General features: G+C 33.2%; 3 protein-coding genes across 4 annotated transcripts; 2 read left to right on the top strand and 1 right to left on the bottom strand.

Moving 5' to 3' along the window:
- Positions 1-2415: 2415 nt before the first annotated feature.
- Positions 2416-6216, bottom strand: LOC115972129. Of its 2 annotated transcripts, none has more exons than XM_031092288.1 (2): positions 6058-6216; positions 2416-2929 (listed from the first exon to the last, which is right to left on the bottom strand). In XM_031092288.1, the coding sequence occupies exon 2, from the start codon at positions 2899-2901 to the stop codon at positions 2623-2625; it is 279 nt and encodes a 92-aa protein (XP_030948148.1). In that variant the 5' UTR covers positions 2902-2929; positions 6058-6216; the 3' UTR covers positions 2416-2622. The 2 variants fall into 2 exon arrangements, with proteins under 2 accessions (XP_030948148.1, XP_030948149.1); XM_031092289.1 differs by lacking the exon at positions 6058-6216 and adding an exon at positions 5057-5763.
- Positions 6217-9593: 3377 nt separating this feature from the next.
- On the top strand, positions 9594-10380 carry LOC115970007. Its single transcript, XM_031089657.1, has one exon. The coding sequence runs from the start codon at positions 9693-9695 to the stop codon at positions 10290-10292; it is 600 nt and encodes a 199-aa protein (XP_030945517.1). The 5' UTR covers positions 9594-9692; the 3' UTR covers positions 10293-10380.
- A 1630-nt stretch (positions 10381-12010) lies between these two features.
- Positions 12011-12831, top strand: LOC115970036 (NDR1/HIN1-like protein 12). Its single transcript, XM_031089696.1, has one exon. The coding sequence runs from the start codon at positions 12098-12100 to the stop codon at positions 12701-12703; it is 606 nt and encodes a 201-aa protein (XP_030945556.1). The 5' UTR covers positions 12011-12097; the 3' UTR covers positions 12704-12831.
- The last annotated feature ends 1462 nt before the right edge of the window (positions 12832-14293 follow it).

Here is a 14293-nt window from a genome sequence, read left to right as displayed (position 1 = left end):
AATCCAGCCACAAAACACACTAAACTGCCACTATTAAACTCCAAAAACACCATCAATAAGCCAATCTCAACACAAACATCATCAAATAAATGCTTCCCTAGAACAATGCTGAATTGAACATAAAAAAAAAATAAAAAAAAATAAAAAATGTGAAAAGAGAGAGAGAGAGAGAGAGAGGCCGAGAGAAACTCTATTAATTTTTTATAGAGGTGGAGCGATTTTTTTATTGGTTAAAATATTCTTTTCATCCTTGAAATATAGCTTAGGTTTTATTTTTGTCTTTAAAATTTTAAAATTCATAAGGTTCTTCATTTTATCATACCTCTAAAAATTCATAAAGTTCTACATTTCATTCTTCCATCCACTCTCGTTAAGTTATTTGCCATTGTGTTAAGTAACAAGAGGGTCAAAAATAAAATCTAACAATTATTTTAAAGACAAACATGAAAATGAAATATGCATTTGATTACACGTTGACAAAATGATAAAATAAAAGATAAGGGTTGAGAAGCAAGACATTATTTTAAACTATCCAACTGATTGATTTTAGGTTTGTAAAGAATAATAACTCGAGTAACCCAACTCAAAATCTGCAATGTTAGAATCGATCGATAATTGCTACCCCTAAACTCTCATTGTCTTCCCCTTCAACTTCAAGGCTTGCAAGACTCCCTTAACTTTATTTCACTTGTCTACCCCACCTCCCTCATTGCTCTTATTTGTTGTTGCTCTTATTACTAACTTGACAAGTTTGATTAGCATCAAACCTACATTATGAACACCCACCTTTTAGGTTGAACCATCCAATCACCATGGAACCTATGAATCTTCACCAAAAATTCCTTAGTAAGCCACCGCATATACTTTGAAAGCCAAATCCAGCCCAACCTACCATGAATCATTGAAATCCATCGACAAAGCACACAAAATTGCCACTAATAATCTCCATTCAAGCACATCAATAACTCAATCTCACCACAAGCACCATCAAACCAATGCTTCCCTAGAACAACTGACAAGAGAGAAAAGAGATATAGTCAAAAGAAGTATAAAGACGAGTGAGAAAGCAATCATTGATTAAGATCCTGATGTTGGATAAGATAAAGAGACACTGAATTTTTCACGAAGGTGGAGTGATTAATCTTTTCTCTTATTTTTTATTCAATTCTTCGAAACCTAAAAATCGCAAGTTGAATGAGCATTGATGTCTTGTGACACACGTTCCTTCGCTTTCATTTCTTTTCATCACATGTTACTACTTCCTAGTCGTTTTCGAATTTATATCATCTATTTTCTACTTTTGATTTCTAGATACGCTACAATTTTAATTTATTTTATCCAATCTATATGATAATTGCTAGAGATTTTACCAATTGAATTAACTCAAACCCACTTGCTTTTGATTTAGAAATTAGTTTCAACTTCAATAAAAAATAATAATAATATAAAAAAGAAAAGAAAAAGAAAGAAAGAAATTACATTGAACCGACTTATCATTTTTTTTTTTCAATAAGGAGACATTGACAACTAAAGTTTTGTACCGTCTTTCATGGGCACCATGCTCATCATATTTTTGCAGGGGAATTATTAATGTTGTTGCACACAAACTCCATTCAATTTTTTTTTTTTTTTTTTAATTCGAGAGTCAAAATTATTCTTGTTGCGTTGGTTTAACATCTTAACTCTTAATGTGGTAAATACATATATATATATATATATATATATATAATCACTTTGAAACATTTTATCGTAAGTGTGTTCAAGTGTTAATTTTCTTCATCGAGATCCTTATATCTCAAATCTTTTGTCTATTGTATTTTGTATACAATGTTTACATGTTAACACTACCATCACTATCACTATCATTACCACAACCACCATAATTACCATCAGAGTTATCACCAATTCACCAACCACAATAGCCATTGTCAAGGCAACGCTCATACCAAATCCTTGTTGACACCAGAACCACCACACCAACTAAATCATAACTGGAATTGCACCACCATATGATTACCAGCTCCTGTAATACAACCAAAAAAAGAGGACGAGCCCCATGGGCAATAGAACACATCCCATTACCAGTTGAGGCTTCAATTGCCTCTTCAGAAATTTATATCAGACTCCAATATAAATAGTTAAGAACTCCCACACCAATTCTCTAGTAATTGCAAGTTCATCCCTATTTTCTCATGAGCTTGTTTTTAATAAATTGCGTAAAGAAATTCCAATTGTATATAAATAAGGTACTTTCTTACCCACTCCCACAAATCAACCCAGGGGAGGTACGGTTAATTCATTCTCTGGTTATGCTGAACTGACTTGAATCCCTAGTCACCATCACAAAAGGATGGCCCTTGAATTCTTTCAAAGAACTTACATTAGCTTATAAAAAACTATATAATCACATCAAAGTTATCACAGTCTCCAAATGAAATTTTTGCTATATAGTCTCCAAATGAAATTTTTGTTACATTTCTCATATATAAGATTCAGGACAATTGAGTTCAAAAACAGCAAACAACCTATGGAAATTTTAAAAGTATGGTTAAATTCAATCTCCTTAGAATCGAAAAGAACCAAGGACGGAAATGCTTTCCAACTATAATTATCATCTACATGTCAAAGGAATTTCAATTTTCCATTGCCCACAGAAGCTTTTGCATCCAAACACGACGCTTTCTGAGCACCCTTTAAATCAGAACATGATCCAGAAGCACCTAAAGTGACAGCAAAATAAAGATACACAGTGCATAGGAAAGCTAGGAGAACTAGAGCTATTAAGAGGAAGCGGTGCCTTTGAAGGAGTGTTGGCCAGCTTAAGGAATCATCCCGCGAGAATTGCTTCCTGAATGATGGTGACCTACGATGAGGAGAAGATAGAATGCTGTCAAGAACCATGGCTTATGCACTACCTTCCTCAGCGAACCTGAAATTTTTATTCAAGAGATGACAGGTAAACAGGTTTGATCCAGACAGGATTTTATAGATAAGGTTAACAATCAGGCAGGATTTTATGCATTGCTTTCTTTTTGTAAGTATAAGTTTATTGCTAGCTTTAGAAGAATGATGTTATAATTGCAAAGGGCAGCAGAGTAGCTCTCTCTCTCTCTCCCTCTCTCCGCACATGTGTGTGTTTATAAATGATGCATGATGAATAAACAGAACTATCACCAGGAGAACAATTATGATAAAAGGGTGATATCTCAATGTCTATGTATCACTATAGCAGTATAATCAGGTTGCTTACTGATTAGCCAATCATCAACAAGGGTTAATAGAAGGCTACTGATAGTTATAACACTGGAATCAATGCGATACAGATGTCTACACTCACCATGATGAATCAACCAGGCTAAGTGCTACGCTACATGTCATTTTCTAAGCAAGTGAACAATAACTATGTCTGTTTGGTTAGAGCTTATAAGCTCAGCTTTTAGCTTTTATGTACAGCTTTTTAAAATCTCACTTTTTCTTACTTGTTCTCACTTTTTCAAAATACAAGTATAATTTCACACACTTTCAGCAAAAAGCAAATAAGATGTTCCCAAAAGGACATATCTAAAATTTTTTAGGCAGCAAGTATATGAAAACTGCAAAGAAATCATGAGGCTCCATATGAAACTACCACTTAAAGCAGGTCACTGCAAATGGAAAGATAAAGATATACACCATATGGACACATTATTTTCATATACAAGAAAGAGAAATTTTGTGTAGGAATCTTGAGTAAGGAGCGTGGGCAAAAAGATTCCACCAAACAATTTCTTCATTTAAGCTATCATCAAAGAACTCTTCATTACTTCTTTTGCTCCAAACTTTAGATGCACAATGAACCATAGTTAGGATCATTTTGTGAGACAATATCAGAAAACATGTGGATTTCTGTAAATTTCAGCTCATTTAAATACTAAAAGGTTGGAAGAGCAAGACAACCATGGATAACTACTGATGGTCCAGTGCGGCTTAGGTACAAATAGTGGTGGGCCAAATGAGACCCAAAACAGAAACCAGCAAGCAATAGGATTGGGGATAGAGAGAGTGTTCGAAGGGGGGAGGGTGGGGGTGAAGATGAGAGAGGCAGACATGGACAATATCACAAGCAAGCTATGGTAATTTCATACGGCAGCAGACCCTGACACTAAGCATCATCTTCTTTCACGATAAAGTTGCACTTACAATAGTCAAGACAAGAGTCATAGGTTAACATTCACTACAAAATCCAACCTTCACTCACTTGAAGAAATGTTTGTTCAAGTGCATAAGCAAGAATAGCACCAAAAGTAATTGCACAAAAACTATGTGAGAGGAGTAGTTACACCTAAGTTCTGAATTCACCTGTATTATTATGAATAAATTGAACTTATTATGATATGTATTTAAGAGAATATTTACAAATACCCCAACTGAATCACAATATAATATATTTGCATAGTTCATAAATAACTTGAACATCATCAAACTTATTCTGTAATAGTACAAAAGTCTAAAATGAACCTAAACAAAATAAAAAATTACATCGCTCAAAATCTATCATAGCATACATTGAACAACCCCCCTCAAAACACTTTTACTCAACAAAAGAAGAGAGTTGTAAAAAATATTTTAAAAGTATAGAAGCAAGGGAGCAAGAGATTTCTTATGACTTGCTTGGAACATATCAATTTTCCTTTTAATATAATAATGGTTACAAGCCATAAATTGCAAAACATGTAAATCTGATTTGAAGCAGAGCACTGCAGAAAAATTAACTAGAGACACTCTTAGGTGTATAATCAATTCAAAGAATATAAGCCCACCCAACCAGAAGTAATTACTTATGAATTTGATATTAAGTTGGAACCTTCCAATCATATAAAAATAGCAGGTAATTAATCCATTTGAAAACCAGCTATAGATAGCATGACCTTTCATCTCCATATAGGTATTGGAAACCAGCTATAGCTAGCATGACCTTTCATGTCCATATAGATATCTTACTCCCTGTCTATAAAATGCTTCCCATTCACAAGTTATCAATATTTCATCCTTTTCTAGAGCATAAAAATTAACATACCAGGTTGTATTTACAGTCTCATAACTCTTTACCAATTAAAGCCACCTGACAGTTGCATTACTTAGGTGTCAGGAGAAAAGATCATAGCATCCTCCACCACTATATTTGTGCACACATGTGGGTGAGGAAGGTAAAAACTAGCAACTTGAAAAAAGTTAGTAACACAACACAAGGGATTCATTTAAGGCATATCCCATTAAAGATAGATCCAACGTTCAATGAGGATGGAGCGTAAAGATTGTACCCAATGCCCAAAACTCCCACTTTTGTAGAGTTTAGGAGAGGTGATTCGTAGGCAACCTAACTCCCAATTTTTTTTTTTTTTTTTTTTGGAAACGATAATTCCCAGACTCAAACCTTCGTCCAGTCGCTTTTGGTGGAAAGCACTTTCCATTGCAACAAGGCCCAACATTGAAACATAACAATTAATTTGACAAAAAGATTAAAACCACAACTACATATTATTCCACACATGATATATGCATTCCTCAATATTGATTAGAACAAACATGAAGCTCTTAAACATAATTTGAGATCTTAGTGGGGTATCAAAATTATCTTCTGCAAGTCATCTTATTCCCTTGTTTCTGCTTAAGAGAAAAAGTCACAATCAGATCCTTTCGTATTTATTTATATTTTTAATTATTAGATCACATCTGAGTTACGCAAAGCAAGAATTGATCTTGTACGTAAGAAGTTGTTCCCCAAATCCAGATTCCTAAATTTCTACGAATACCCACATGAAGAAAAAAAAAAAAAAAAAAAAAAAAAAAAAAATCACATCCGAACCACATTGACACACTTCACAATCAGACATCTTACACACACGCAACAAAAACACGTCAGTACCCATATCACACCCCTCACAAAATTCAACAATAACGAAAACCCATTATCAAAAAACCCAACAATTAATCTCAGCAGCTCAGATCTGAATCCAAAGACAGCAAAATAATAATAATAATAATAATAAAAGACAAGAAAGAAAAAGAGAGACTTACCCTTTTGTGGGGGAAAAAAAATGGAGAATGAGACGAGCACAGGGATCAGAGTGAAGCTTCAATCTAGGAGCTGGTGGCTGATATGTTCTTGTTAGCTTTTTTTTACGTTTTTTGTTTTCTTTTCTGTTATGGACTTTTGTTGTTTTTTTTTTTTTTTTTTTTTTTTTCTTTGTCTTGTCCTTAAGTTTCGGCTTCAGTAAGAAGAGATTCAGATGTGGCGGAATGGACCACCCACGCTGTCACCGCAAATTGCGCGTATTTTGGGATGGATGGATTGTGTGTCACTGTAGAAGTATCGTTATCGTTTAGGTAGAGCACTTACACCAGTCAATTTATCCTTAAAAGTTAGGATGTTATACCTATCTCCCTCTTAAATATTATCCTACTTTACCTTAAAAAAAAAAAAAAATTATATTACTTCATTTTTATCTCACTTTTAAACATTATAATATTAAATCAAAATTAAAAAAAAAAAAAACAAAAAAGAACCTTAAAAGCTAAATTTAGTGCATTCAATCTCAAAAACCACTCATATTAATTAAGTTAACTTTATAAATTTAGAGTATTCATATCAACTTGTGCAAATATTTTTGTCTATTTTAGCATGAGAACCTTTTTTTATATTTTATATACTTACTTTTTAAAACACTAAATATCAAACTATTTATTTTATACCATCGCTACATTTGTTTTGACATTAACATTTTTCCAAAAAAAATGAATCATTTTCTAAATAATATTTTCTAGAAAAACTATCTCATTTTCCTAGCAACCTTAAAATGAGTTGTAAAACAATCTTTTGACTTCTCTTATTTAGCTTCACAAGAGATGAAGTTGTTTTTTAAAAAATTATAGTAGAAAACAACTTTATCTCTTACTAAGTTAAATATGGGAAGTAAAGAGATAATTTTCTTATGAACTGTTTTTTTTTTAAAGATTAAATTTTCTTATGAACCCACATTCGGGGACGAGGACAAATTCATGCGGACTTGACTCTCCGAAGTGGACAATGAGCTGAGTGTACGCGGGAAAAATTCCCCACAATTGTTATTATTATTATTATTATTATTATTATTATTATTATTATTATGTGTGTCTGGGAATTGGTGAAAAGTTTTTGCTTTTTACTTTTTAACAAATAATTTAGTTTTTATTTTTATTTTTATTTTTATTTTTGAAACAAACTAACTTTGACATTTTTGTGACACATTTAATATAAAAGTTATTAAAAATTACAGCATTTTTTTTTTAATAAATACTACTATACAAATAAACTAGGGAAATAAACAATTTCAAAACAGACACATATTCACATAATTTATTTTTATATATATACAATTTATTAATAATAAGCAAACAAGTGAGTAGGGGGTGTGAGAGCTGTGGTTGGCAGGGAGCACTATCAGTACTGACTAATGGACTATAATTGGGTGCGCTAGTGCACATCAGTCATCACGTTCATAATATATATAATACGAGGAACCTTTGTTGAACAAGCGTTATGTTTAACACCTTCTACAGACATACTTGAATTTCTAAACTCATATTTTAGTTTGGTAACAAGATTTTGACTCTAACTTGGGTCTTGGTCAGCCCAAAGATTAAGACCACCTACTCATACAAGACACAATGGTCCGATTTTGACGGTGCCAAAAAACAGCTACTGTTAATATTCAACTCAGACCCATGATGATCTTCTTTTTTTTTTTTTTTTTGATGAATCCCATGATGATCATCCTATGTGTATATATATATATATATATATTACTGCCCCATATTTAGCCCAAAAGACTAGCAATTACTTCAAGTGTTTCAGATTGTACCACGTAACTCAACCCTTTTGTTTTAGAAAGTAGTTCAATTGATCTTGAACGTGACCTTCGCATGACAGGGACAAGTACTTATCATTAAGTTTTTCTTTTCTTTATTCTCCAAAAAAAAAAAACAAATTTTTTTTTTCTTTTTTAAGAACAAAAAGCATGGGAGAGGAGAGTGACAACCCCTACACGGTTCATTTTTTCTTTCATCGCTACCCAATTGGTTGGTTTCTCCTAGAAATGAGCTATTTAGGAGATGTTTGATAGAGAAGTTTGAGTAATGTTATATAGGTGTTTTTGATATATGTGTTGGTAAAAAAGTGTGTAATGTTGTTTAAAATACTAAAAAATGTATTCAAAATAGGCTACCAAACAAGCCTAAATATTTTTCCAAAAAATTTCAGCTTTATATATATGAGCTTTTTTCTTGGCAAATCGGATCCTCTTGTCCTTCGGTAATAAAGTTTTGCAGTACAACTCGAAAAATGATAAATATTACTGGACACTCCTTAATGCACACTTTTACACTAATTGAAAAAAAACAAAAAGAAAAAAGAAAAAGAGAAGGTACTGCTCTTCAAAGAAGTGGCCTATTGGGTCTAGACGACTGACGACCATCAAAGTGGGCTCTTCAATGTGGATATTTCTTGTCACTCTCATGTTGAAGCCTCTATGTTCCCAAGGTTCAACATGGTTTTGATAGTGGACACTAAATCAGGGTCACCAATCACATGGTTGGACAACACAATACTCATAGAACTCGAGCCCAACAAATTATTAGGCCTTATTTAATAAATTTTCCGTGCTTAATGTGATTGATTACAAGTTAATTATTTCCTATAATATACTACTACTGAGTATAAGAATATTTCCTTTCCTTTTGTGGTATAAGTCTGAAGCTCTACTTAGGAGCTTAAAAACACATTAATTGTTGACTTGTTAGCATGTTGGATTACTTGAATTTGATAAATAATATTGAATTTAGATTTGTCTCCCTAGCTTGTAACCGCGTGCTACATCACTAGCTATGTTACTGGTGTTTGGAATTGTTAGACATCCTTTTGTTAGTCTTTATGATCTATTTGCAAGTTTGGCTTTGTTGGATAAAAATTCATTCGTTAAAATGTGTATATATCCATTATATAGTTAAATGTGCCTAGTTTCCACTAGTATAATCTTTTGGTTTTCCTTTCGAATTCAAAATTCCAACTCCTAGTTGAGTAGAACCTTCTCTTAGATCATCATTATTTTCAAAATTGTTTGAAAGCAGCTCATTAATATAACTTGAAAATAAGAAAGCATAAATTAAATATTGACATCTTCAATTCTTGAATGTTTGTTGAAATTTAATTGGAAAAAGGCACCTATATATAAGTAGCAATTCCTTGTTTTTTTAGCTACAAATCTTGTCTCTCTCATTGTTCATATATATATATATATATATATATATATGTTGCCATTACAGGATGCAATTCCTGTTTTGGAGAAGTTTGATGTCATTTTATATTGAACGGCTCAATATCTTTTCATGGACAAAGGGGAAAGAGAATGAAGTAGTATTTAGCAATGCAAGTTTGGAATTTGCTTTTTAAGAAAAAAGTAGCCAAAATTCCTTGATAGAGTAGAGAGGGTCATATTATACAGAAGCCTTGAATACAAATGCTTTGAAACTGAGAAAGGAAGATACCAAAACCTTTCTTAAGCCTAAATAAATTCTTTACCTTGCCAAGCCTAAAATTCACCGCCTTAATTATAGTGAAAACCACAATCACTCTTGCCGAATGTTGTCAATCTCTAGACATCAACCATTTTCCCTCAATGTATTTTCCCAAAAAAAAACATGAAAATCCAACCCATCCCTTTATTTGGTGTTTAGCCATAATTTGCACCTTGATATGCATAGCAGTGATAATCACAGGCATGGCAGTGTTCATTGGATACATGGTCATACATCCGAGAATACCTATCTTGAGTGTCGCAAATGCCACTCTTGGCACCATGCGATATTCTCAAGATGGTCTACTTGAAACCCAGATGACTATTATCATCAGGGCAGAGAATGACAACAAAAAAGCTCATGCAAGTTTTTCAGACACTGCCTTTATTCTCAGCTTCCAAGGACTAGAAATAGCAAAACTCGTCGCTGACCCGTTTGATGTAAAGAAAAACAGTTCTATTTATTTTAATTATGAGGTCACATCTGATGAAATTCCGTTGGATTCTGCTCGAATGCATCAGGTAGACTTGTCATTGAAGAAAAAGGTAATTATATTCGATTTCAAAGGGAACTCAAGGACTCAATGGAGAGTATGGCTGCTTGGCTCCGTTAAGTTCTGGTGTCACCTCGACTGTCAACTCCGGTTCCATACATCGAACGGAACTTACATAAGTTCACGTTGCAGCTCCAAAACTAAATGACCTCTCTTTGTCTTTGTTGTTTAAGGTTCTGCTCATATAGGAAGAATTGAAACGGATGCAATATATAAATTTTTCTGAGAAATTAAAATACGACATGGTGCTTATACATATATTAATTAATTTTTTAATTTTTTTTTAATATTTTGTAGAGCATTTATTTTTCATATATTGTTAAAAATATATCAATTTAAGAGCAATAATGGATAATAGAGTGAATTCATGGCTATTAAATGATGTTTAGAATATAATTGATTTTTTTTTTTTTTTGGTAATTTCTAACCACTACAAGTTCTTGTTGGGTGGAGGGCATGGATTGGAGTTCAAGTATCTAGAAGGAAGTTACACACACACACATATATATATATATATATAAATTTTTTTTTTTATAAATATATATATATACATACTTAGATTACATTAAAATAAGATTTCTATCTCAAATTATTTAAAAAAGAGTCTAACCCATCAAATACTAACAAAGCCATCATTTATTAATAACCAAATCTTAAACAAGGCGATGCAACAATAACAGCATTAGCATATAAGGATGTAAAACCCCTAAATGGCTATTTTTGAACCCCTAAACCCCAAAAAAAAACTCTACACCTGGGTGTTTGTAGCTAAAATATTTCCTTAGAAACCCCCAATCACCAAAAAACCTCTACACCTAGGTGATTATTTTTTATTATTATTCTTTTTAGTTTCTTCTCTCTTTCCCCCTCTCTCTGACTCTCACTCTATCTCTCGTGCCCCCTCATTCCACTCCTCTCTCACTGCTCTCTCTTCTCTTGCCCCTTTCACTTCTCTCTCCTCTCTCTTCTCTTACCTTTGTACCACCATCAAATTGGGTTGTGGGTGAGATCGGATTGCGACAGTGGTGGTGGGATGTGACTCTGCCTAATCTGGTGGTTTTTTTTCTTAATATATTATTTGGATTTGCTGATTGTTTTTGGTTGTTGATGGTTGTGGAGGTGGTGGTGCTAGATCCTATGGGTGAAGGAAAAGAGATCGAGAAAGAGAGTCAAATGAATAAAAAATTGAATTATGTTGGATTTGAAATGAAAAATAAAAAAAAGAGATGTTAGATGAGTTGTAAAATATGTTTTTTTTATTTATATTTTAAACCTATCTATGAATGCTCTAATAATTTGGTTATTATTTAAAAAAATTAAAGTTAGAAGATAGTAAAATAATTCCTGGGCCGAACACACTGGGGACATGCAGGCAGAAGTGGTGTCTGACACAACCAATACTGTTCCATGCTTCCTGGTTACATGCACATTACTTTCTCTTTCTCTCAAAGTTGTTCAGGCTTAGTCTTACTCAAATATTTCTTTTTTCGGCTCCCTTTTACTCTACGTGCACAGTAGCTATGTACAAATCTTATCTCTCTCATTGTTCATGTTGTCACTACCGGATCCAAATTCCTGTTTTGAAGAAGTTTGATATCATTTTATATTGCAGTACGGCTCAAAAATCTTTTCATAAACAAAGGGGAAAGAGAAGAAGTAGTATTTAGCAATGCAAGTTTGGAATATTTGCTTTTTAGGGAAAAAGTAGGCAAGATTCCTAGACAGACTACGTAGAGAAGGGTCACACTACATAGAAAGCCTTATTTAATACAAAGCTTTGAAACTCGGAAAGGAAGATACCAAAACCTTCCCCACCAAATTGAGCTAGGAACCCAATTAAATTCTTTACCTTGCCAAAGCCTAAAACTAAAACTCACCACCTTATAGGAATTGCCATAAACACTCTTGCCGATCGAATGTTGTCGCTATCTAGACCTCAACCATTTTCCCTCAATGTCTTCAAGCAAAAAACAACTGGGACATAAACATACCACCGGTTACTTTATTTGGCTTTTCGCCATAATTTGCACCATCATATGCATAGCAGTGATAATCTCAGGCATCGCAGTGTTCATTGGATACATGGTCATACATCCGAGAATACCTACCTTGAGTGTCGCAAATGCCCATCTTGATACCATGCAATATTCTCAAGCTGGTCTACTTGAAACCGCAATGAATATTATCATCAGGGCCAAGAATGATAACAGCAAAGCTCATGCAAGTTTTTCAGACACTAGCTTCATTCTCAGCTTCCAAGGATTAGTACTAGCAAAACTCGTCGCCGACCCGTTTGATGTAAGCAAAAACAGTTCTACTGATTTTAATTATGTAGTCACATCTTCTGAAATTCCATTGGATTCTGCTCGAATGCATCAAGTAGACTTGGCATTGAAGAAAAAGGTAATTACATTCGATTTTAAAGGGAACTCGAGGACTCAGTGGAGAGTGTCGCTGCTTGGCTCTGTTAAGTTCTGGTGTCACCTCAATTGTCAACTCCGGTTCCATCCCGTGAACGGAACTTACATAAACTCACGTTGCAGCTCCAAATCTAAATGACCTTTCTTTATCTTTGTATTGGTTAAAGTTCTGCTCATATGCTGTCTCTGTCTCTCTCTCAAAGTTGTTCAGGCTCTCTTTTTCAATTTTTTTTTTTCTCCTTTTTACTCTAGGTGTAGTGAAATAAATTACTGTCTTTGACATTTTATTTTCTTCCTCAGAGATTATACAAACCATGTTCCAAACTCAAAAATTTTAAATTGTATTATGAAGAATTTCTTTGTGGGAAAATAATTGTTTTTTTTTCTCAACTGGCTAGAGTTATTATATTGTGCTGGAAATCATTTCCCAGCATGTTGAACTGTTAGCCCAATGCTCAAACATGGGTCCTAAATAATAAGCATTGGACTTGGGCCTCAAAATTGCTAGGTTTATTTATATGTACCTCCAAACTGGTTACGAGGGATGCCATTGGTCAAGCAATAGTACTTGTCTTTTCATACGTTTATGTTCATGGGATTCACCGAGAGTACATGTGTGGCTAAATTAAGGAGACCACAATCCAAAACTACTACTAATAGTCGATATAACAGTTCACCTAGCTATCTAACACACAATTACTTAATAAAGCAACGAAAAGTCAGTAAAAATAAAATCCGACACATTCACCATTCATAAAAAAGAAAAAGAAAACTGAAATCAACAAAATTAAGAAGAGTAAATGGAAAACAAACGTGCAATGCGACGTAGCTTAACATGTATGGGCATAGATAATATAAAATGTCTGAAATTTCCTGAATATATATGTGAATTAAGTACACATGAAGTACAGAGAGAACCAAGTATCAGTCAACTCTCTTAATTAGGCTGGATCAATAATATGTTTTGAAATGAAATGTTGCATAGCCTTACAAAGCCCATTTGGCCCATCTTGTCCATTTCTGCTTAATTATGGAGTAATAGATCATAATGCATCAAATTAAAACCCCTTAAAACTAGAGGCATTTCTTTGAAAAACTATTCCCACGGGGACATGCATTGGCGAAATCAGCTCCTTGTTCAAGAATGAAGTACCGACCAACTATCCAAGGCCCTTTTTTTTTAATAGTTTCTGCAAAGTTTGAATTTTTATTTTGATTCCAAGTTTCCAACTCTTTTAATTTAACGGACTCCCAAATCATTTGAACTTAACCCATTTTAGTTTTGAAGTTGTTTAGGTAAAATCAAACTCTCTAAAGTTCAATAAATTCCACAACACTTTCGACATTTTAAGCTGGATTAGAATTTCTATCTTGTATAAAAAAAATAAAAAAAAATATTGGCATTCAAATTAATTAGATAAATGCTATGTTCACAATATTTTTATAATAAGCACTAAGTGGCATGTTGTTACTGGTTGTTATTATTGACGTAAAAATAATCTTAGTGGTAGGTTCAAATTTGAACCAATAATAATTAACCACCTATGATTTGTTATGAAAATATTGTAGATATAACACTTCTCTTCAAATTATGGATCATTGGTTCTAGAATAATCAAACTAGCTTGCCCTTATTTAATGTGACCTCTAGTGTCCGTTTGACACTAGATTATAAGTTTTTTAGTTTTAATATTCAGCTTTTGAAACATCAAATTTTTCTTATTTCATCT

Source organism: Quercus lobata, chromosome 12 (genome assembly GCF_001633185.2).
Source record: "Quercus lobata isolate SW786 chromosome 12, ValleyOak3.0 Primary Assembly, whole genome shotgun sequence".
Classification (NCBI taxonomy): Eukaryota; Viridiplantae; Streptophyta; class Magnoliopsida; order Fagales; family Fagaceae; genus Quercus; species Quercus lobata.
Note: the sequence above shows the minus strand (reverse complement) of the source record. Positions and strands in the feature narration are given on the sequence as shown.